This window comes from Gossypium arboreum, chromosome 4 (genome assembly GCF_025698485.1).
Source record: "Gossypium arboreum isolate Shixiya-1 chromosome 4, ASM2569848v2, whole genome shotgun sequence".
Classification (NCBI taxonomy): Eukaryota; Viridiplantae; Streptophyta; class Magnoliopsida; order Malvales; family Malvaceae; genus Gossypium; species Gossypium arboreum.
This window is the reverse complement of record NC_069073.1, coordinates 3243674-3268767: the sequence shown is the minus strand read 5'-3', so window position 1 is coordinate 3268767 and position 25094 is coordinate 3243674. Positions and strand designations below refer to the sequence as shown.

Here is a 25094-nt window from a genome sequence, read left to right as displayed (position 1 = left end):
TATGGAATGTGTTTGACATCAACTAAATGAAATCAAAAGTCACACTATCTGTGGCTAAAATCATAGTTCATAAATCTTTTCTTATATAATTAGAATAAATATCAAAATTATACATTACCTTTTAATATAATTTACAATATTATATATTAATTTTAACTTGGTGCATTTATATATATCAATTTTTTATTTTAGTTCAATTTTCATATTTCCTAGCCCCATTTTCTATGTGACACAACTTTACGTTTAAGTCATAAATTTTGACATTACATTTTGTTAAATTAGAACACAAACAAATAAATTTAAATTATTTCCACTTAAATTAAAAAATATGCACTCTTGATAAAAATGTTTCTTATTTTCTCATGAAATTCCTGTTTTAATCTAGATAGAAATAATATAAATTTGTTTGTTTGTTTTAACCTAAAAATGTCATGTTAACATTTACACGACTTAATAGAAATTTATTTCACATAGATAATAGAGTTAGTGAAACTTAATGAAATGGAAAAATTAAACCAAAATTAAAGTTTGATGTATATAAATGCACTAAATTAAAGTTGCTATATAACATTACAAGCTGTGTCAAAATTAATGTATAATTTTAATATTTATCTCTATTTTCATTTCTACCCAACTCTTCTTTTACATATATATATACACCACTGCCTATGTATCTCAACTATAAATTTTAGAAAAATAACATAACATGGTTTTTCCTCATTAAGCAGCAGTGTAACGCTTATTAAAATGATTTTTATAGAAATAAACCTATAATTAATGCATTTTGCTTAAAAAAAACCTAAAATGTTTAAATAATCCTTAAATTCTGCAAAAATTTAATTGCAGAACTGTTTCTTTACAGAGCTCAATGCAGCAGCCTACATGCAAATGCAATCATCAGCTTTTATGACAGTTGATGCTTGCATGCGAGGAGAGTTACCTTAATTTATACATACATCATGTATTTGTTTCAGAGATCTACATTTTCTGTTTCAACGATCAGCTCAGACATCTGATGCAGATCCCTCAGACGTTCCTTGAGCCAGCTCCTCACTCTGATGTCACCGAGTTTCGGTAATTGATCATTGAAACAATTTGAGCAGCAATCAGCAGTAGATATCAAAAGTTCTCTTCGTTTTAAACCCCCGACTCCAGGCCACTTAGAGCTACAATGAAAAGGCACAGCACGCAGCAATAGAGAAAAGGATACCTATCGTCTTTTTGATCTTCGACGCTTTCCCAAAAGTTTTAACATGTTGTCAGTGACATCAAGAGGGGAACCATCATCACCACGACTATTGTCAGAGGTATGAGTCAACCATGCCAATGCTTCTACAGCGGCATCCCTCTCAGCAAGCTGCTTGTTTTTCATGGGCTTTCCCACAAACTGCATTCCTTTGAATTCCACCAGTGCCCTAAATTCATTTGTCTTTAGATGCTTCGTCTTGTATTTTGGAGGTGAGTGCCCAGCCCTCATTAACAAAGTTTGTAGCAAGCTCTTCGGATTTGTTCCATCCCTCGTGAATCTACTGTTGTCAGCAGAATCCTTGGGCTTCCTACTTGCACGGCCAAAAACAAATCGCCCTTCACATAGATCTCCAGACACTAGCTCTTGAACTGCAAGCATAAGGTACTTCCCTTCCTGGAGAATATCAACACTAGGATCTTGAAGCTGCATATAACAAGGCAACATATCATTTTAAACACAAGGCAGGTCATGCAGCAAAATACAAAAGCCAAAGCATAAAATCTATGTTAATCTCAACCGAGAGCCGGATATGGGTATGTTCAAATTTTCTTTTTTTAAGTTCTTCATATTTAGAGAGACATTTTCCCAAACTCATGTCCATATGTGCATCGGACACAGATACCTGCTACATCTACACTATAGAGCACCTTAGGATGAACCGGAACTAAATAAATCCCACCAATGCTACATTTGACCTCATCCTAGAAGTCAGCAACAGGATTTAACAGCTATTTGCAATGCTCAATACATGAAATCTTGAATTCAATTAAATCGTGTGAAGAGAAAAGAATAGAAGGGCAAAAATTGTGGTGTGATGATTCAAAACGCCAACTGAATACATGAATTCTTTTTTCCCATTCTCGATAAACTATTCAGATTTTTTCAAACAGATAGGTGTGCTATAATCAGTGAGATAAAGAATTAACAACTCAGAAGAAAAAAAAAGTACACTCAAGATATTGACATCCAAGTCGAGGCGGTATATATTATGCTAGTAAAATAAATATGGTAAAAATATCAAAAAGAAAGAATCAACTTTTGATTGATAAGACAAGCAGCAAAATCCTAACACTTAACACAAGACACATTTTGTAATTTCTAATATGTAAAAGAATGCATCATAAGAATTGCATATAGAAGTATTCTTTCACCTTCTTCTGAATAAGTCTATCAAGTTCTTCTTTGAGCTTCAAATAGCATTCAGCCAAGGTAGAATCCATGAAGAAATCAATGTACCCTTGCAACATTTTCAAATGCCCAACCTGGAAGCAACCAAGAGATTAGTTAGAAATTTTTTAACAGTTCAATTCTATAGGAAGGAAAATTATGCGTAGGTTTTCAAAAAATGAAATCACCTCTGCCCCACGGCTTAGAGAGCCACCAAAGAGCATTAATATAGAATCCGATACGCCAGTGGAGTCACGTATGAAAACTGTATTGACCTTTACTTTTTCACCAAACACTAGCCACGGATAAGGTATTGTTTGGTACCGTGCATTCACAGAATTCTGAAACAAAAATCATTATCAGCCTCAAATAATAGCAGTGGCATCTGGAATTTAAATTCCAACAAGAGAAAGAAAGGGGGGGGGGGGGGACACACGCTAACAGTTCTTCCGCTAAAAGTTCTTTTCTGAAGATTGTCATGCAAACTAAAGCCCTAAATGCACCTTTATCTTTTTTGATAACTGACAATAACACACAAAATTACAAGATGTAGTTTTGAGTAAATAACCCTTTCAATATCCACCCGAAGATTCGCCTTTTTATAGCATTATTGACTAACCATAGATGTCTGGCTAGTTATTAGGACCAACTGATCCATAAATTTGTATCCATGTATGATGAACTATGTAACTCAAACTTCGGGGTGACTGCTGGATGGGGTATGCTCAATTTTCAGGTTTACTATGTACTTGAAAGGTCAGTGAATAAAAACTAAATAAATAATTCAAAATAATTTCTAAAACTGACACTATAAAGGCCTTGCATGGATTTCCAAAATAAGCTATTACTTCACAAATTTGTACTTTGGTGCCAAACTTATAAATTTTGGCCCTCGTTACAAATATTTTCTTGACTTGTGTGCATTCGTATATAAACTAGAAAAAAAAGGTTGAAACAATCTGATTGGCAGCAGAAAATAAAATATAAAAGTAAAATGATTGACAATATCTTTCTGGCCTAAAGGAGTTCAAAGAATGTAAAAAAAAAAAAAAAAAAAATTGTTGTTTTAATTTGCAACTTGCGCCTCCCATGATGAAATAAAATTGTACAGGAAGCAAAATAATTAAATATCATTCTTGCTCTACTTCTGGTAAAGAAAAAGGCAATCTCAAGACAAGATTTGCTCTAGCTTCCTTTAAAAAATGCAGATAAGGATTATTAAATTTTTGTTTCATTGCAAAGGATGAGTTGCCAAGGAAGCATGGTTCATGGAACAACAGAGTCTTAATTTGGTGTTTTCACTTACAGCATATAACAAAACCTGGCCATCGTCCATTGTTTTAAAAGACATTGATGTCTCTCTGTGCTGCACATAAGACACAAAAATGAAGATATCATCTCATATAATCAATAAGAAATATTGAAGCTGCATTTACAGATAATAAAGATGTCTCACCACTACAGATGCTATTCCAGGAAAGAGTCCGGAGCATATGACAGCTCGAACTAGAGACTGGTTGTGACTTAATTTATTGTTTGCAGCTACATCTTCATCTACCAAGCCAGCTTCTCTTAGAATATAACCAAATTGCTTCCTAAGAGAATGAATAGCCTGAAGAGTTTGTGCAGACAGGAAGTTTCTCCAACAATACTCGTATGCTGATCCTTCTCTTTCTGCATCCTTCCAGCCTTCATAAGCACGGACAAGAGCCATGTGATCACTGTAGTCTTTCGCAGAAAATCTAGACTTGGCTGTCCCAGCTAACTAAAATATACAAAGGATAATTAGTCAAAGAAAAAATTGACTTAGCCCAGATATATTAAAAATCTTAAAATGGCAAAGAATGTTGGTAATACAAGCAATGATCTACAAATATCAACAGCCTACATGTCAAATGATCAAACTGATAACTGTTATCTTGTAGAAAATTAACTTAACAGAAATAAAAGTAATTAAGCACTTAGAAAAAAGTTACATAGAAGCACCAGACAGTTACGATACTATAAAATTAACAAGCTGCAGAAGAGATGGGCCTCAAATAGCAATAAGCAAAAGATCTTTGGTTGGGCTAATATGGAGTGCAAAAGGATGTTTACAATAAAAACAGAATATACATCAATAATTCATAGTTCAGTAGCAGCAAGTCTTTCCACACAAAAGATGGAGCTTGTCAGATTACAGTTTACTAATTAAGGAATATTTAAGTGTATCAGATAGGATTCTGTAAATATTTTACTGATTACTATCCCTAACTTTAAGGCTGTTTTTTTTAGACAGCATCCCTAGAGTTAGTCTGTTTCCTAGTATAGAGTTTCCTAAGTTAGGCTTGCTATGTGTATAAATATTTATGTAATTTCTTATGAATAAGACGGAATAGAAAAAGCCTGTTCTTAACAGAGCTTATAAGATTAATCAATTTTCAGGGTCAGAATTTGAGCCACTATTTTGACATTTAGAAAAATATGACCTTTTAAAAATAGACAAATGGAGTAAAATGCAAGTAAATGGCCAAGAGTTATTTGAGCCAAGTTCAGAGGAGTTGTGTAAGCTACTTTAGAAACTCCCGTTATATTAGTCAAAACACACACTTATTCATAAACCTTGAGAGCTTTACAGCTACCAAAAGTGCCAATATCACAGTTACTTTTTCGGAAGCCAACAAAATGATTATAGCCAATTTGCTTTCTTTCCCTATAGCAAAATTAGAAGCCATTATATGAAGTTTCTGATTTCCAAAATCATCTACAACATCGAAATGAGATGCTTACATATAAGCCTCTAGTTGTTCCTAGCAAGGTAGTCAATACTATACCGGTAGACATACCGTTTTTCTACCAGTACCGGTCTGTTTCGGTGTAACGTTTTGGAGTTATCGTTATTTTTGAAAAACATTTGATATGTGTATATGAAAAGTATATACAAATATCAAATAATGAGATTAAATCAATACAAATATCAAATAATTCTTTTTACAAAACATTTAAAATATATTAATTCTTTTTACAAATAAATAATAAAATTTTAAAATTAAAATATAATTTAAAATTAATTTTTTTGGGCACCAGGCAGTACAGGCAAAATCAACCGGTATGCACCGGTACGAGTGGTACCAACTGAAATTTACACTGAAACAGAACCTAAAGTTTGTTGTTCTGATTTACTACCAGAACGAAGTGCTCCAGCTGGTACGGGCTGTACCAGAATGGTACCCGACTACCATGGCTCCTGGTCAACTTTCTGCCATCAAATATCATTTTAATGAATTATCACCATAAAACCAGAAGTTGCGTTCAACTTGTACCTTAAAATAGCATTATGATGAATAAAGGCACAAAAATTATTCAAAGCAACCAGTATTTTTTTCTTCCTAGGATCAGTAGCCATTGTAGTCTTGTCCTGCACCTAACCCACCCAACTCAACCCCAATCTGCACTATGTGGATTCCAGAAGAATCATTTGAAACTCATAAAAGAGAGAAGAAATGAAAACCCAGTAATGCAGAGGCATTATCTCATATACTAAATCTGAATCCAGATTAATGTTGAATTACTTGCAAAATACTATTCTAGCAATAGTGGCAACCATTCTCCTTTTCCCCTTCTTGTTTCACTCTTTTAGATTTTTTTTTTCCTTTTGTTTTTAAGAGTCTGCCTCTTTATGGTTTTATTTTTGGTTTGAGCCAATGACACAATTAGAAAATTGTATTTTGATACTCTTTTATTTGTCTTCATTTTTAAAATTTTCCACTTTTCTAACGAACGCATTCACATATTCTTTTCCAATTCCTTACTTGTCCTTCGTCCCCTTTCTCTTATTCAAATATTTGTTGCTACATTTATTCAAGTTCTGATACAAATTTTAACTATACCTTTCTATATTAAATAAGTCCCACAATTGCAGCATCCATTCTTTATATCGATATCTCCAATTTGTTCTTTATGACAAATAAAGCTGAATTCTTCTCTAATTGTTGATCCTATCCTTCAGTACACCATCAAACTAAGTGAATTGTTAAGTCACATTGTAGTGCAAATATAAAAGTTCTAATAAGTAAACACTTACTATTACTACTTAAATCAAGTTAATCATATTATATGCACTATCAGTTTAATTTTTTTCATAAGAAGAAAAAATTACATGTTAAATCTATCATACTAATGAAAAATACTTCCATGAATCACTTATACATGTATAACAAAATTTCTAAATTATATCGTTCCAATACTAACAGTAAACTTATATTTATCCGTATCTTTTCAATCAATAACTTAATGAAAACATAAAAATAATGTCTTGCAACCTTGCTTTACATTTCAACTGCAGAAGCAGCAGAACAACTAATGATTATCAAGGCGTCATTTTTTCTGTTCTCAATGTGGATTTGCATGGAAAGAGAAAGAAAGGAGAATAATTTGAAGAGAGGAATGGAAACCATTATATGTGTTGATATACATTTTGCAAGAAGCATATGGTAGTATCAAGGCAGTTGAGATCTTGTCATAGTTCTCAACACATAAGCAGCAAACATCAAAAGATGAGAAAGCAAAACACAATTCAATATACCAAAAAGAACAGATGTTTATGCACTTACATCCTTCTTGTCTTGAGGCAAAAGAAAAGGATCCCTGACACTAAGTCCAGACACTATTGTTAATACAGGATCAAAGCAACGGAAGATGGCACCCATGATTAGCATTTTCCCAAGCTTGGGATCTACAGGAAGCATTGCCAAAAACTTTCCTGATTGGAAGAAGGGGGAAGACACAATAGAGGGAAATAAGTAACAATAGCGAATTTTCCTTCAATTCCACACTGAACATGCACATTTGACTTGCACAAAGTTTAAGAAAAGAACTAGAACTCATGGCTTTTATTTTAAAATTCTGAAACATCATAAAAATCTAATGTCTAGTTTTTTAGTCCAAAAGGATGAAAAAGATCATGATAAAAAAACGTATGAAACAGTAAAGTATTAGCTTGAGATATTCAAAAAAGGAAAGAAAACATAATTTTGAAACACCCAAAGAGGACAGATGAACATTCAATCAGTCATAAAGGAAAGAACAGATATAAAGTTTATGCTACAAAACACATTTACCCAGCATAGCAATAGCAAACTAACCTAGATTAGTGAGATTTTCCTTCTCATCTAGTGCCCCAACCATTTTTAGAAAATCAATGGCGTTTTGGACCTGTCATTCATTATTTTGTCAATGAACCATATTGCAGTATTCATAAAAGTGAAAACAAGAAAGAAATAAACAAGAGCTTAAACAAAATTGCTAAGAGGAAGACAATGGAAGTATCATATATATATATACATATATGTATGTGTTGAGTATTGAGTATTGAGTATTCATTCTTGCACTGGAAGAAACTGCTGTCTTGCCCTCCTAACTTCCTTTTTCCCTTTCTTTTATTACTTTTGAAAGGATCTTAACCAGTTCACGCTATCTATAGTCATACATGCCTCAATTCTCACAGGTTTTCTATGAAGGAAAACTTTTACATTCTCGCATGTTTTCGTAACGTATCCAGTCACTGGAGTATTATTTTCATAATTTCTTCAATTAACAACCTTGTTCTCTTATAGGAAATATAAAGATAAGATTTCATACAGGTGAACCAAATTCAATAGTGGCAGATATAAATATGCTTAAACTATAACTAGTAAAAGCTTAAAATAGTACTTACAGCCAATGGTTCTGGTGCTTGCAAAGCTGCTGACAAGAATCCTCCAATGCTTTCAACCTGCAAACTTTTTATTTGCAAGCAGAGAGAATTCAAAGGAGTTCTCAGAAGTTCAGGAAGTTGATACTCAGAGAAAGCTTCATAAACACATCTCGGATATAGGTGGTAGCATTCGCCTGGCTGCACACGACCAGCTCTACCCCTTCTCTGGCCACCAAAATATCAATCAAAACCACTTACATCAGCCACAACAAGATAAAGTAGGCAACATAAGCACAATGGGATCTGATATAACAGAGCCAACAATCAGAGTGTAACTCTTTTAAACATTGTTAAAGACACACGCTAGTCTTTGAAAATGTCTAAAGATTGACCAAGTCCCAGAAGAACCTAACCATACTCTCAGGCAATCAAACACAAGTAGCATCTCCTGGACAATGCATATGAACACATGCACAAATAGAAAATTGAAAAAAAAAAAAAAATCAGATTGCTAAGCTTCTGTAACACCCAACAATTAACAAAGCCAAATTTGTATAATAGGGGTATACATGTACAGTGTATACTCTACAGAGTATATGCAACAATTGACATAGCCAAAATTTTATAATAGAGGTACATATATACAGAGTATACCCAACAATTGACATAGATAAAAGTTTATGATAGATACACATGTACAGAGTATACACATAAAAGGATAAATAAAAATTACATAAACCTAGTTTCAAACGATACTTACTTGCCGGGCTGATGCTTGAGATATCCAGGAAGGTAGCAGACATGGTGTATTATTCAGAGCATCATATGTGGTCTCTTTTGCTTTTCCACAATCTACCACAAAAACTATATCATTGATTGTAATGCTTGCCTCTGCCATATTTGTAGCAAGAACAATTTTACGTATATTGGGAGGCGGTTTCTCGAATATTAATTTCTGCAGATAATAACAACAGAAGACAGTTAAATGAATGAAATGAACCTGTACAAGAGCATAGTTTCCCTTTGCTTTATTAAAAGCTTAATCTTCATTTAATGGTATCTTTGCTTTGAGATGGTTCAAGAAAGTATGTTAGGTTCCTGAGCTAAAAAATTTAAGTTATTAGCAAAGGGATATATACTAACTGCATTTCTAAAACCCCTCCAAATTTGTGCTAAAAGGGATCAAATTATTACAGTGATTGATAGCATCAATGAAAGAATTTTACAGAATTCAAGTTTGGTGCTTGCTAGCTACTTAGCTTTATCATATGGCATTGCTTATCTATATGGGAAACAACTCAATGCTAGCACATTTGGTTCTCCAAAACCTCTGGATCAAAAGTTAATATTTCATGGTTTTAGGACAAGGTAAATTTCTTCATCCATGGCCTGCCTACTTGCTATCTTTAGTTTCCAATTCTGTATTAATACATATCGCCTCTTATTTTTCGTTGCAAAACTAAATGCTGAGCACCCATTAACTAAAAGTTACTGTGCTTGAATTTTATTTGAATTTTGAAATGCTTGTGAATGCAATTTCTTTAGAATGATAATGCCTTTATTTTCTATTCATTGTTTGGGCAACCTTCAATCATAAATTATAGCCAAAACTTCAAGTGATCCAGAGAGCAGAAATAAATCTACCTGTTCAGATGTTGCCATAGAACCATGGCATGTTAGAAGCAGAACCCTGTTAGGGTCTCCCAAAAGAGGATGAGCTTTAAGTTGATCCCTCAAAGAACTGATATCTTCCCAACCAGTCATAAATACTAGCACAGCACCTGGTCTTTCCTTTCGGCATATATGGCATAGAACTGCCTCAATAAGATTGAATCCTATGCAATCAGGCATCCAACATGCAAGAGAATCACGTGCTCTTGAACTATAATTCTCAAAGCTTGATTTGTTGAGAGCATCCTGCAGAAATATGAGAAAAGCGAAACATTTAGAGATAATCAGAATTTTTTTATTTAAGTTTAGCTTTAGAGGGTTTCAATCAAACACTATTCAGAAACAGGTATAACTGTCACACTATTCAGAAACAGGTACAACTGTCAAAATAAAAACAACAAAACCAGGCCTTAAAGTAAGTAATCATATCATAATCCCCCCCCCCCAAAAAAAAAAAGACCCAAGCAAAAAAAAAAAAGCAAACATTACATGATATAATGCTATTCACTGGTCAGACAACTCCTATCTGAGGATAATGATGAATAATTGCAAAAGCCTTACTACAATTTAGTGAAATCAATAGAGTATTTGCAAGTTCAATACAACTTTGTTTGAACAATAGAAAGTTCAATTTAGTGAAATCAATAGAGTAATGTAAGTCAGATGATCATCATCCAGTCCCAGTTATTCTAAGGTAGCTTCCTATGAGGGTTGACGCTTGTGACATTTCAGCATCAACTGCTATTTAGCCTCACTAGTCCTAAGTATTTGCAAGAAAGCACAATTCCAAAACATGCATTACAAGTGGGATTAGAAACTCTTCTAATCTAAGTACATATAAATCCAGACTTTTCATCTGTTCAGTGGTTGCTAAGTCACATGCCCAGACACTGCACATTAGCTACAGACGAAATAGTGCCTTAGACCTTTTCAAACGAAGTGCATTTGATCAGCCAGACTTTTTATAAGGTGACAAGCAAAAAAAAAAAAACTTGATTGAAATTCTCGCCAAATTTTGTTTTTCTAATTGTTCCTTTTCCTTTAAAGAAAAAGGAATAATATCAAATTATCTACTCCATAATGTAAGTATTTAACAACACAGATGGGACTACAAGGAAATCCTTCATTGGGGGGGAGGGGGGGATTGTTAGAAAATTGACCAACAAAAGAAAAAGAAAATTTTGCAGTATAAACTGTACCAGTCTTTAAAAGTGTAACATCAGAATTACATATCTACAGACACAAATATACCTGCTTTACTTAGGCAAGGCCCTTAGGCCTCAAACAATATAAAGGTTCTAGTTTCCAAAGTGTTCCTTGCACCCTTAGCAATCCAATACCAAACAAAATTGACTTTCTTTTCTACTATCCTCTTTTAAGTACAACAGTCTGAACTTTGAAGTAGAGTAAGCCAAACCAAACTGACGAAATTGATTCCGACGCCAAAGTTTCCACTAAAGGAAGTAACTTTGATGAATTTTTAATCCTCCCAACAAGTCATCACTTCTGGGGTAGAAACTATACCCTGCCCACGCCCACCACCAAAAAATATGCAGATCAGATTGAAAATATCCAGTTGGGACACTTACTTTCAAACTAAACTACCCCCAGATAGGAAGACCAAAGTCCAAAGCTCCTCCTCTTAACTTAACCATCAGACATGTTCTTAAAAAATTATACAAAAGCCCAATAAGGAATTGCAAGAAGAAGACGAAGAAGAAACCCCATATGATAAATAATTATACAAAAGCCCAATAAGGAATTGCAAGAAGAAGAGGAAGAAGAAACCCCATATGAAAAATTTTGACAATATCACTGCATTCATCAATGGGACAAATGCCAACAATCCTACAAAGTTTAGATTGCTTAAAAGTTAAATCAAACATTATCTTTCTAACAGCAATTAATTATCACTATTCCAAACAATGCTGCCCAAAAATGCCATGATGTCCCCAACTGATAACCAAGTAATTGTAGCATACCTCTACAAGAGAAGTAATCTGGTTTTTCCTTTTCCGTGGGGCAAGTTGCTTCTGCATTTTCCACATTTTCTCTTGGCCATAATCATCAATTTGATTGAAAGAAGTCAACTTATAGCCAGTAAATTCCAAAACATCTTCCAGAAAATGTGCCCTGACCGGATACGTAAAACCCTGAGCATACATGAACAAAATTAGACTAGCACAAAGAAGAATTTGGGTAAAAGGATCTCACTAAATCCCATCCAGAGTAAAATATGTCAAAATCATGAACAGGTTTAAGATAAATAGTTGAAACAATAAAAGAAACATGAAATGAATAGACGAGCAATAACACAGAAACATGCAAATGCACCCCTTTTCCCATCAACATGCATGGGTACATGATAGGATCCTTCTAGCTATCAACTATCAAATTAATTATGGTAAGAAGAGAAAAATGAAGATAAAGGAAGGAAAAAAAATGATTAACTCCTTCAGGATGCAAAAATGGATTTAATTATATGAAGCAACTGAAATTTTATTATTTACTATTTTAGCGTGCAAACTAAGATTTATCATGAATTTGATAAGTTCACGATATCAATCCTGTGAAGGTTGTAAAAAGTAGGGACAAATTTAATCATTAAAAGAATCAAACAAAAAATGAATTCCTCTACTGAAGTGTGTATATGGGGGGTCTGTAGGTAAGACAACTTTGCTGACCAACAGACCTAGAAATTTGGCAGATTTTGGAATGAATAAAGAAACTACATTTAGGTTTCCCAAGAATACAGAACAATTTTGTAGTCAATTAGATGTACAATCAATCCAACTCCAAAAGCCATATATGAAAATCTAAAATCAAATGCGTAAACTCTTATTTCCAACTGAAATAGAGATGATACATATGATAAAGCAGAGCTTATTATTCAGATTGATGACACACCCAGCTTGCATATTCTGTGAACACATAGTAACAGAAACCTACAAATCAGTACACAAAGAGTAAGCTCAACTTCTAACTTACTGGAATATGAATTTTAGGTGCCCCGCCAAAATAATTGGAGAAAAGCTCAGCATTCAAAGTGGCACTCATTAAAATTAATCTCAAATCTTGGCGACGTGGAAGAAGATCCTTCAACACAATAAGTAGAAAATCTGGAAAATTTTCCAATCAACATACAATATTAAGAATCACACTAGATGGCTTTTCAAGAGTGAAAACACATAAAACAGAGTCTAATAGGATGGCACCTTCATTCATTCCTCGCTCATGTATTTCATCAACAAAAACATGAGTTATACCATTCAAGTTCCGGTCACTCAGCAGCCGCCTGAGTAAAATTCCACTGGTACAAAAAAGTAGTTGGGTATTTTTCCCTTTCATTCCCTCTAATCGAACTTTATAACCAACCTACCAAAAAATATCTATTGGAGCATGGAAGCAAGAATAAAGAAGTTTTCAAAATTAAAACTGCTGTGAGCAAGAATTTTATAATATTGTCCGCATGTGCTTGTTTATTGAAGAAGACAATACTTACTGTTTCCCCAAGTGGCTCTCCTCTTTCTGCAGACACTCTTTCTGCAACTGCCATAGCAGATATTCTTCGAGGCTGTGTGCAAATTATGCTACAGAATGCTCCACGACCAGTTTCTATTTCTGACTCCAATATGTATTGTGGAAGTTGAGTGGTCTTGCCACATCCAGTCTCCCCCGATATCACTATGACCTAAAATAGTAGTAAACAATTAACAGGGGTACTAGAAGCACAGGCATGAATAAGATTAGGTGCTAATTAACTCTAAAGAAATTCAGAATGCACTGCTTTTTTTAGTAAATTTGATGCAGGGTGGAATATAGAGTAATCATTTACACACAAAACATGTTCTAAATTCATGATTAGTCCAACTTGTATCATACTATAATAAGCAACTAAAAAATCTGTTAGCTGCAATTCAAATTAACACACAAGGAAAGGTACCTCATGTGTTGTTTCACAATTTTCTAGAATAAAAGAAAACAAAAGGCTAGAAAAACTACAACAACCAATAACCAAGAAGAATATGTAATATGCAACAGTCCTTCCCAAGTTTTTCTTTAAAGCAGTAGAAAGAGACACATACATTGTTAAAATTTCTTACCAGGAGAAACTTCTCCTTTGGTACTCAATAATATATCCTTCTATATTCAAGGTTCTTCTTCTTTAAGAGATTCCTAATGAATTAAGTGGATTCAATTTCCTTAACATATCAATTTGCCTATACAAGTCATGATCAATACTAAGAATATAATTAGCAAAGGCGAGAAAAAAAAAAAAAGAAAAGGAAGAAAGACATCTCTATATAATTAATCAGAGGCATAAAGAAGATCAAACCAAACAAATGCAAAAAAAAGAAAACCAGAAACTTCTCTACACAGAAAAGTGAATACAAGGAAATCTCTCAGCGACAGTGTTGTATGATTGAATATGCTTAGTTGAAAATGATCACATGCACAAACCTGATTACGTGCAATTGCTTGCAGAAGCCTTTCCTTTTCCTTGAATGCAGGCAGAGATTTCCGAAATTCCATCATCTTCTTGCCTTCAGGTGATTCCTGAAAATGAAAAGGAGAACTGATAAAAAAGGATATAAATGGTGGTTCTTTTGCACTTTTTACCAGCTTTCTACAAGTATATGAAACATGATACAATGTAAGTGCCTCCAATTTACAACAAAAATGCACCCAAAAAAAATCTCTTTATCATAGGGGAAGCAATCAAAACCAACTAGGCATGTAATTGACTTGCAAATGAAGGAATTTGAACCTCAAGGCTGCACCCAAAAACTCTCTGCTTGAAATCAATACCAAGTTACTTGTGGTTTAGCTTAAAGTAAATGCACAAAGGCAAATCCAAGACAACTTGGAAGTAACACACAGAAAATTGTGTCTGATTTGAACTATTCCACCACTTCAACACAAAATTGACATACATTTGATCCTTAGTTGGTGATCAACAGAAGGCAATGTGTATAATAACCCAACTCATTTAACATAGTTTCACTCACTGATCATATACAACCCAACCCATGCAGATAATATATTTAGCAGGTCAATTTTGTGTTATTATGAATTACTTAAAGAAAAGTAACACAAAGGACGAATCAATGGAAAATAAATAGGTCAGCTCTCTATCTTGCTTTAAACAGGGATGTAATTTGCAAGAGCAAGACTATAATTTACCATCCACCATTAAAAACAGAAAATTACAGATGCAAACAATGATATCAAGTTTCGAAATAAACACTTAAAGAGCAAGAATATGAAAGGAGACAAACAGACAGACAGACGGAGAACCATTATCAGGGAAATCAATGGCAGGAAAGAGAGGTTTACCATTGTACTCATCAAATAACTACTTGCAATAGAACCATGATGAAGAGTACAAGCCATTAATGCTTGAAATTTGAATATATTGTCAACAATTCAGGTACTGATTAAAATACAACATCACATATGCAGATCAAAAATTGTAAGTAATGGAGAAAAACTTCATATCTAAAACCAAAATAAATGGTCAAATAAAGGGAAAAAGGTACAAAACCATGAAAGTTTATCACAGAAAGCAAAAGGCTAGAAATTGAATGTCACAAACCGTACGCAATTAACAAATCAAAAGCATTCAAGGAGAAGTTAACAAACCAGTCATGCCCCCCAAGCTCTTACAGGTGCACAAAGGAAGAAGAAATTTGAAAAAGGTCATACCTGCCAAGCTCTTTGCATGTTCCGTAATCGCAAACTCCTCCTTTGAAGAACCTTTTCCATAACAGAACTATCCAGGAATGAATCTGGATTCTCATCTGGGTTCACATATTCAGCCGGATCAATGGAATTAGCAATATCTGAATTCTCGCCAACCTTCCCAGAATTTAACTGCAGCCGATCAAGGTACTCTTGCAGTAAACCCTCAACTCTCCTTTGTAAGCCTAATGGTACAACAACCTAAAAAATTAAACCATCAGAAATTCCAATTCTCCTTTCAGGCAAGAATTAATTTTAAGCTTGATGAACTTAATAGGTTGCCAAGCACTCCCAGAGCTTGTTACCTCCCGTTGTGGCCGTTTATCATCCAAATCTGGCCTATAGTTAGGAAGTGGAACCTTGCTTGCAACAACCACTTTTCCATACATTTCACTGATACATAAGAAAAAAATATGCATAATGAGGGCAGAAATTCCATTCTCATCATGCCACATACATATAAATATTCAAAAATATATTTCCCCATACATCAAATATATTGTTCAAAGCATGTAAAGGTAGTATATATACCTGTAAAGTCCCATCCTTTTAGCAAGGTTGGAAATTTGTTCATAGTCTCTCCTATCTCTTTTATCTCTAGATACAATTTCTTGGTCATTTTCACTACGTAACAGCATGCCGAGTTTCCATTTCCATTCATCAATGTTGGCAACCGAAGACGACGCCTAATAACATCAATCAATTATAAACATAGCTATCGATTAGCAATCAAACAAGCTTTTTTTTTCGATTTTCATGAAATGTAAGTGAAAAGAAAAACACACAATTCAAGTAGGAGGAAAGGAGTTGAGATAAGGAAGAAAACCTTATGACTCTCGAAATCACACTCGTATTCATCGTCTGAGAACTGCTCTACGGCGTACCCGCATAAACGGCGTCGTAGAGGAAGATAGAACCTGGCAGAAGAAGAAGTATTTGGGAGTATGTCAGGGAGTGAATCAAAAAAGGTGGAGACCCTAGCGCTAGTGAAATTGAATCCCAAAAGGAAACATCTGAGCTTTGGATTTTGCATTATAAGCGGAAGAGCATTTGAATTCAAAAAAAAAAATCGAACAAATTCAATATACTACATATAAAATCGATTGTTGAATTTTGGGGGTGGGGGGGGGGGTTTAGGGTTTTGGGAATCAAATTTCTTTCATGAATGGAAAGCTGGGCAAGAAGATGACGATGGAAGGGGAATGTTTGTGAAAGCCCATTGAGGCATAGCCCACTGGAGATGAGTTCGTTTGTTTTGGTTTTTTTCTTCTTCTTTTTTTAATTAATTTGATTTAGGTTAAATCAAGGTTGCATGAATATTTGACACGTGTTATGTGGAAAAATATATATAGGTATTAAATTGAATGCTGAAACCAAACTCAGGTACTAAGTTAAAGACAAAAAAACCTCAAATTGAAAATTGAAAATATTCAAGTACTAAATTGGAACAAAAAATCTTGAGGTTATTAACCCTTTGATTTGGTATCTGAGTTTGATTTTAAGGTTTAATTTGATACTCAGACTAAATGATATAATGAGGTTAAATAAATGGTTAAATAATGAGGTTAAATAAATGGTTAACATGTGTTATAGGGAAAAAAATAAGTACTTAATTGGGACAAAAAATCTTGAGGTACTATGTAACACTTCATTCCCGACTCAATCACCGAGTCCAATAACTGAGACACCACATTTGTGGCCAAATCAACTACAATTTCATTTCAATATTGAATGAGAACAATCCATACAAGTTAAAATGAGTTTTAACACTTCTAAAAACATTGTCTATTCAAGTTCAGGTCATAAGTAGGCTTATGAAAGCTCTTATGATACTTTCGTAACAATTGAGGGGTTAAAATATAAAAATATCAAAACAGGGTAGTTGTTGTCGCAACATTAACGAGTAGTATGGCAACATTGTGGGCAACAACTTATGTCACTATTTCAAAAGGGTTAAGTCATGACCATAGAGGCAATAACCTGATAACGTGACATAAGCAGGGGAAACATCGCGACATTGGAGACAGTGGGTTTAGTGTCACGACTTCAGCAGAGGCAAGTCACAACATTGCAGGTAGTGAGCTAAGGCCATGACACCAACGAAAGAGAGTTGCAAATTTGAGGACATATTCTCCAAGTTTTGCATATTTTCCCCTAAACCTGCTAAATACCAATTTTAAATGGCCTAAGTGACCCAAAAACTCATCACACTAAATTGTAGGCATTATTTCAAATGCCAAATTAACATCCAATTAACTTGTTACCATACATCGACTTCATACCATGTCAACTAAACCTATACATGACAGAGTCATAAGGCTCATAATAATAAAAGGACTTGATCAATAGTATATAACAAGTATTAGGTATTTCCTAGTTCCATCGTAATAAGGTTAAGCATAACACTTTTACACAAGAGTTTGACCATTACTTACAAAAGACATCTTAAGTATATACCACAACATTAAATACAAACATAAACATACTCTAATCATCTTGTAAATAGTGTGGTATCCGCACCAAGCTGGCTTCAAGGATTCTGATAGTTGTAGATATACACATAAAGAAACAACGATAGGTAAGCATTCAATGTTTAGTAAGTTTAAATGGAATTTAATATATTTACCTTGATCATAGTTAAGCATGTTAAATACCAAGTGAACTAAGCACAAGTCTAGCTAACAAGACACATAACATTAAAGCAATGTGAGTATAGGAAACATATGTATTCATGTATCAAATATCATAACGACAACCAAAAGCATCATGTAATCGTACCACTTCTTATAAGATCATATAGTTATCATTTCCTTTCAATAAGCTACTCTTCTATACCATAATGGTTATAGTTACAAAGGTTTATAGTATAGCATACCAAGTTCATTTTTTTATTACTCAATTTCATTTTCAATTTAATGTTTTTCCCAATGCAATCTTAGTAAAAATAGACTCAAACATGTAGGTAAACTATACCACATCAAGATTGCTCAAAAGAGCATGAACTACACAGTACCAAAGCACATGAGTACAAAGCCCATAGGCAACAAATGCATATACATATGCAAACACATCCTTCCACCATACCAAAGTCTTCGTAGAAACAATGCATACTCAATGCTCCGCAACAAAATCTAGATCTTGAAATATCATAACATAGTCTCCACATTAATATCAAACTCGTAAGAAATGCGCATACAACCATATTGATTTATCAATTGTATCCTAGTATTTCTACTAAATTTATATGGCCATCTAACATTCATATATGTATTTACATAAGTTGTGACAATCACATATGCAATTAGTAACACATTTAAAGATCTTTTCACATTCTCTTGGCTACATTTCAGTAGACATATCATCTTTCATATAAACATTACTTTCATTTCATAGTTCACGTATCATTATTCAACTTACCACAAACTCACTCCAATTCATTAACGTTTCCTTGCCAATTTTGTCAATTCCATTATAAACTTAGCATGAATTATAATTGTAGATAAAATTAACAAAAAAATAAACACAAGCATACATATCAAACAAGGAATGATAGTAAGTTCCATGAGAACTTACCTTTTAAAACACAAAATGAGTAAATTTTTCAAAGCTTAATCAACAACTTTAGCCTTTCCTTTACTTACTCCACTTCTTTCTCTATACAAGTATATATATACACAATCAATGACATGAATTAAACATATAATAGTTATTCAATGGCTCACCAATAATATTGTCATGAGATGCATGACTCTAGTTAACCCTTTTGAATCTTAATGTCTAACATACTCATATTTTTCTATATTTATCATCGGATCAAAGTCCAATTTCATTTTCTCTCATTAGGGACCTTGTACTTCTAATCTATAGTATATATATTTTTAACAAGTTTCAATTTATTCAATTAAGTCCCTAATGTCATAAAATTAAATATATAGCTTAGTTAAATTTCAAATCAATTCCAACACTTTTCTCTACTTTCCAACTTAGTTTTAACATGCTCAAAACTCATACTTCGATTTTCATGTCAAAATTAAATTCAATTCCATCAAACACTCATTAATAGGAATTTGATAAACTTTAACACTTAAAAAAAAATCTAAAACATGGGTAAGCTTAATCTAGATTAATTAATCTCAATTCTATAAAAATCTACCTTGGTGAAATTTGGAATAGTTTGACTAGAAAACGAAAGAGATTTTTCTCCCTTCTTCACTAAGCATAAACAACTCAAAAAAGCAGAAGAGAAGATGAATACCTTTCATCTTTCCACTAACTTCCTATTTATACCAAGATTTAAATACAATTAATCCTAATTAACTAAAATTTTACCTTTAAAACATAATTAATCTATTACTTAGTCCTTCTTAATGGAAAGTAAGTGGATGAACATCGACATCCACTAATTCCTTACAATTTAATGGTTAAATAACCACTTGATCCCTTTGCTAGATGGGTCCTTTTGCATTTTTCCCAATTAAAATTCAATAGTAATTAAACTTGTACAATTTAGTATTTTTATATTAATTAACGATTTTCTCCTTTAAATTTATCAATCATTCATTAATATATTTGTATACTAACTCTGCAAATCTCCCCATTCATATTTTCATTGACTTGATTTACGGAATTGAGTTTTAAAACTGCATTTTTTGACATTGGTAAAAGTCGGGCCATTACATATTAAATTAAATGTTGAAGCCAAACTCAGATACCAAACTGGTAGTGATAATACGCTTTTAATTCATCACGAGGCATTTGCTAGAGTACATTTCATACGCAATACCTCTTTAGGTGCCTAGCATTTTATCTCCTAGGGACTGTATTGTCTCTCATATCAGCTAACTTTTAAGCTTTGAAGCCACCTTCTTGACCTCCTTGTACAGGTCTTCCCAATTGGGAGCCATTTTTCTTCGTTGAATTGGTGTGAAGCTTACTTCTATGTTCCTCGTTACCAGATCACCCACTTGGAATTGTTTATTTCTAACATTGGAATTCTATTTGTCGGTTACCTGTTGGTTTCTTGCAGCCAACTTGGCTTCAACTTGTTCTCTTTTTTCCTCCAAAAGGTCAAGGTTGGCTCAAAGCATTTCTTCGTTGAGACCATGCTCATAGTGTGCAGTTTTAAAGGAGCTGATTATGAATTCAGTGGGGACCACGATCTCTGTTCCAAATATTAGATCAAAAGGAGTTTCCATTGTTCCAGTATGTGAAGTGGCTCATAGTATGCAGTTTTAAAAGAGATGATTAGGATTTCAGTGGAGACCACGACCTCTCTTCCAAACATTAGATTAAAGGGAGTTTCCCCTGTTCTAGTATGTGAAGTGGTTCAAAAGGCTCATAATATCCCAAACAGCTCCTCCAACCAAGCCTCTTTTGCCTCACCTACTTTCTTCTTGAGAGAGATCAAGATCTTTTTGTTTGTAGCCTCGGCTTGCCCATTTTTCTGAAGGGTTTTCACTGAACTCTTTGCTGCTGTAATCTTGAGGCTTTGACAAAACTCCTCAAATTTCCCTTGAAATTGTAAGTCGTTGTCAGTATTGATGACATGCGGAAGACCGTACCTACATATGATTACCTTCCAGACAAAGTTCTCAATCTGCCTTTTTGTTATAGCAGCAAACAACTCCACTTCCTTCAACACTATGAAATATTCCAGTGACTATTATGAATTTTTTTCCTACCTACAACCTTTACGAAAGGACCAAGGATGTCCATTCCCCAAGTAGTAAATGGACAAATGCTAAGATGGCTTGCAATGATTTTGCAGGTGGATGAGGTATGGAAGCGAATTTTTGGCACGACTCACACTTCACTACCATTTTCAAGGCTTCTTTATGAATGGTTGGCCAATTATAGCCCTACTTTAGAAATTTCTTAGTTAGATATCTTCCTCTCATGTGATGCTTGCAAGTATCTTGATGAACCTCTCGAAGGACATAGTTTGCTTCATTGGGACTTAAGCACTAGATAAGGGGTTGGGAAAAGCTCTTCTTATACAAGACTTCATCTATGAGCGCCACTTTATTTCTCAACTTTACCCTTTCGGCCTAAAATTTAACTTTTGGTAGCATCGTATCCCTCATCAATGCAACACGTTTTTTGTTAGTCTTAGCTCGAATGTGCATGACGATCTAGTAAGATTTTGCCTTTTTGTTGGATCTCTATTACTGCCACTAACTTGGACAATGCATCGGTTCGAGAATTTTCACTCTGAGCTATCTATTGTAGATTCATGGTTTGAAAATTACACGACAACCAATAAACTGCTAATGATACTTGGCTAACACTGACTCATTTACTTCATATTCCCCAATCACTTGCTTGGTCACTAGCTGAGAGTTTGTATACACCTAGATATTTTGTACCCCAAGTCGGCTATCCAGTTTAAGTCACATTATAAAATCATTAAACCCAAAAGATAATCCATCGTGTCATTCATTGTTTTAAGGGTCAACAAGCAAGATTCCAACGCCAACACCATCCTTCCCAGCAGACCCATCCACAAATAGGGTCCACCGAGGTTCAGGTGAGGGGTTCTCTTCACTTGCATTACTTGGTTTCCTTTCCACCCAAAGGGTGCCCTTTTCCACCATAGCTTGATCTTTTTCCACTGTTAACTGAGAGAAGGAACATTTTGCAACAAATTCTGCAAGGGCTTAAAGCTTTAATAGCTTTCCTTAATAGGAAATCTAGTCTGAACACGCTTAGCTCAATGCTCCATTTAACCATTCTTCTTGAAGAAACAATTCTCTGCAATACCTCCTTTAAGGTTTGATCCGACAAGACCATGACTGGGTAGGCCTAAAAGTATTGCAGAATCTTTCTAACAGCTATATATAACCAAGGCGAAGATAATTTTCTCAATCTTTCTACTACTCTTTCTATTAGTCGTTGCACCACCTTTATTGTTCGAAGGGGGGGGGGGGGTTCATCTCCAAAATAATTGTTATTTTCTCTAAATTGGCTTCAATTCCTTTTCTAGAAATTAAAAACTTCAGGAACTTTCCTAGTCCAACCCCAAAGGCAAATTTCGCAAGGTTGAGACGCAGGCTATATCCTCGAAGAACTTGGAACACCTCTTATAGGTCCTTTAGGCGTTACTCCATAGTGGTGCTTTTAATCATCATATCTCTGCATATAAAAGGCTTCACCTTGTAACAGAACAAGTCATCCTCTATAATAAAGGAAGTTTTCTCCTTGTCCTAGGGGTCTACCTGGATCTGGTTGTAACTTGAAAATGCATCCTTAAAACTCATATATTTATGGCCAATAATCTAATCGACTAAACTGTCGATGAAGGGCAAAGGGAAACTATCCTTTGGGCATGCATTATTCAGGTTGGTGAAATCTACACATATCTGCCAATTTTCTTTGGGCTTCTTAACCATCACCACGTTCGAAACCCTAATCAAGATACATCACTTCTTGGTTAAACCTAGCGTAGAGGAGTATCTTCTCATTTCCCTTTTTCTACTTGGCAAGTTTTGTCGAGTCGTTGACATTTAATGAGTGGAGAATCATCGAGGGGTCAATACCTGTCATGTCTATGGCAATCCATGCAAAGACGTTTGCATTTACTCATCAGAAACCTCATCATATCTCTCCTTTCTAGTTTTGGGAGCCTAGCAACAATTTTGGTTATTTTATCTGTTTCACCTTCAAAAAGGGGGAAGTTGTCGGTTTACTCGACGAAATTTGCTTTATACAAGCTTAATTTCGGACCCATATCCTGGCTTTCTAAATTGAGAGTAGCCTTGTCCAAGAGATTCACCTGATTGTCAATGTTTATACGGGTTTTTCCACCTGGTCTCGAAGAGATCCCTTGTTCTGACAACTGCAAAGACAAAAGATGGCAGTGGCTTGCTATTTGTTGGTTGACTTTCATGTAACTCGTTAATCGAGGGGTGGGGAACTTGCCTGTCAAGCTAAAGGGTAGCCAAAATTAACTTCACAACAATAGTGTTGAAGGCTGAAGGCTGATCTACCACTAAGAACTTTGCATCAACTGTCACTGTATGGTCCTTATCTCCCTTGGTTATAGGTAGGATAATGGAACCCTATGCCTCGGTTGGTTAGGAAAGCCATAGATGGGGCTTTATCTTCCTAACTGTGATTTTGAAAGACTCATTTGCTAAAAAGCTTTCCAATGTAGGACCTCTACCACGCTACCACTGTCGATTAAAATCTGCTCTACATCAAAATCACATATCCAAGTTGTTACTGACAATGAATCATTGGCCGTCTCATCTAGAACCATTGTTGCATCCATGTTTTCAAAAGTTACCCTCCAATATTCATCGGGCGAGCTTTATTTATTGTTGTACTTATAGACAAAACACTTCATGAGCTAGCCGTCCTTTTAAGAGAGGGGGTCCATTTCTCTGGCCCCCAAACTATCACGTTGATAATGCTCCCACGCAGGTTGCTTTCCTTCAGCTTTAAACTGCCTATAGTGGGTTTCTTCTTGGTCTATGAACCCATGGTTATGTCTACCTATGAACTAAGTTAGCTTCCCTCTAGGAACAACACTCTAAATAACAGACCGTGGCATAACCCATGGTTGTGTCTACCTATGAACTAAGTTAGCTTCCCTCTGGGTTGCGGTATGTTTGTTGTAGTTGTGGTTGGAATTCTTGAAACTGCTTGAATTGTTCTTGAACTGTTGTTGTGGCTCTAGGAATTGTTGAGAGCTAGCGTTCTTGTTTTGGGTTGTGCAAGTTTGGATAGGCCTCGTAATATATTTGCTAGTACGGATATGGCTGAGCACAATACTTGTAGGGGTCATAGTAGTAGGTTTAAAAGTTTTTATTTGCTTGAGTTTGGTTAATATTTTGGGATTGATTTTTAGCCTGATCCTTAAGGATATTTGTTTCTAGGTTAGCCATTGGAGAGATGCAATCTGGGAGTCAGTCTGTTTTTGATTAAATAAATTATTAAAAAATTATTAAAAAATTATAAAAAATTAAAAAATTAAAAAAATAGAGAAAATTTATTCAATTGTTGCTTTTAACTCGATTAATTAGTTCAACCCTTCTCTATGAACCAAAACCTCAATAGGTTCCTGATTCGATCGATCGGTCCAATTCTGAAAACATTTATTTGGATTAATAAAAGAACTTTTCAATCCTATTAGGTCAAGTAAGAAGACAGTGAAGTTCAAAAAAAAAATAACCGTAATTTTCTAAAACCTCGAGAGGGTGAATTTCAAATATTGTTGGTAGCATTTTTAGAAGAAAATAAAACCACACATTACTTTTGTAATCCTCACCATCGACCATTGCTTAGTTTTCAGATTCTTTACTATACTACACATGGCATAAAAATGAACATGTCATCAAGCCTATCATTAGTTGAGGAGTTGCCACCCTAAACCAGAAGCTCAAGTTGGCCATCCCTTAAGAATTGGGAAAAGATAAAACCTTTCGAATCGAAACCGTAAGAAAGTAACAGTGAACATGTAACTTATTTGACTGTATTAAACTTCAGAATAACTCATTGCGCTCTTTGACATAGTTCTTTTACTAAAATCCTGAGAATACTACCGTTGGATCTCATGTTGCCAACGCTAGTCTCCTTGGATAAGCTAGCAAA

General features: G+C 34.5%; 1 protein-coding gene across 1 annotated transcript; it reads right to left on the bottom strand.

Moving 5' to 3' along the window:
- Positions 1-686: 686 nt before the first annotated feature.
- LOC108460505 (DExH-box ATP-dependent RNA helicase DExH3) lies at positions 687-16770 on the bottom strand. The gene is made up of 19 exons (XM_017760019.2): positions 16330-16770; positions 16035-16189; positions 15809-15896; positions 15468-15704; positions 14223-14318; positions 13264-13452; positions 12977-13136; positions 12750-12880; positions 11744-11914; positions 9735-10007; positions 8851-9045; positions 8112-8315; positions 7540-7609; positions 7009-7157; positions 3873-4181; positions 3723-3782; positions 2605-2757; positions 2401-2511; positions 687-1672 (listed from the first exon to the last, which is right to left on the bottom strand). Exons 1-19 carry the CDS (start codon positions 16534-16536, stop codon positions 1211-1213), a joined length of 3420 nt encoding a protein of 1139 aa, XP_017615508.2. The 5' UTR covers positions 16537-16770; the 3' UTR covers positions 687-1210.
- Positions 16771-25094: the final 8324 nt, after the last annotated feature.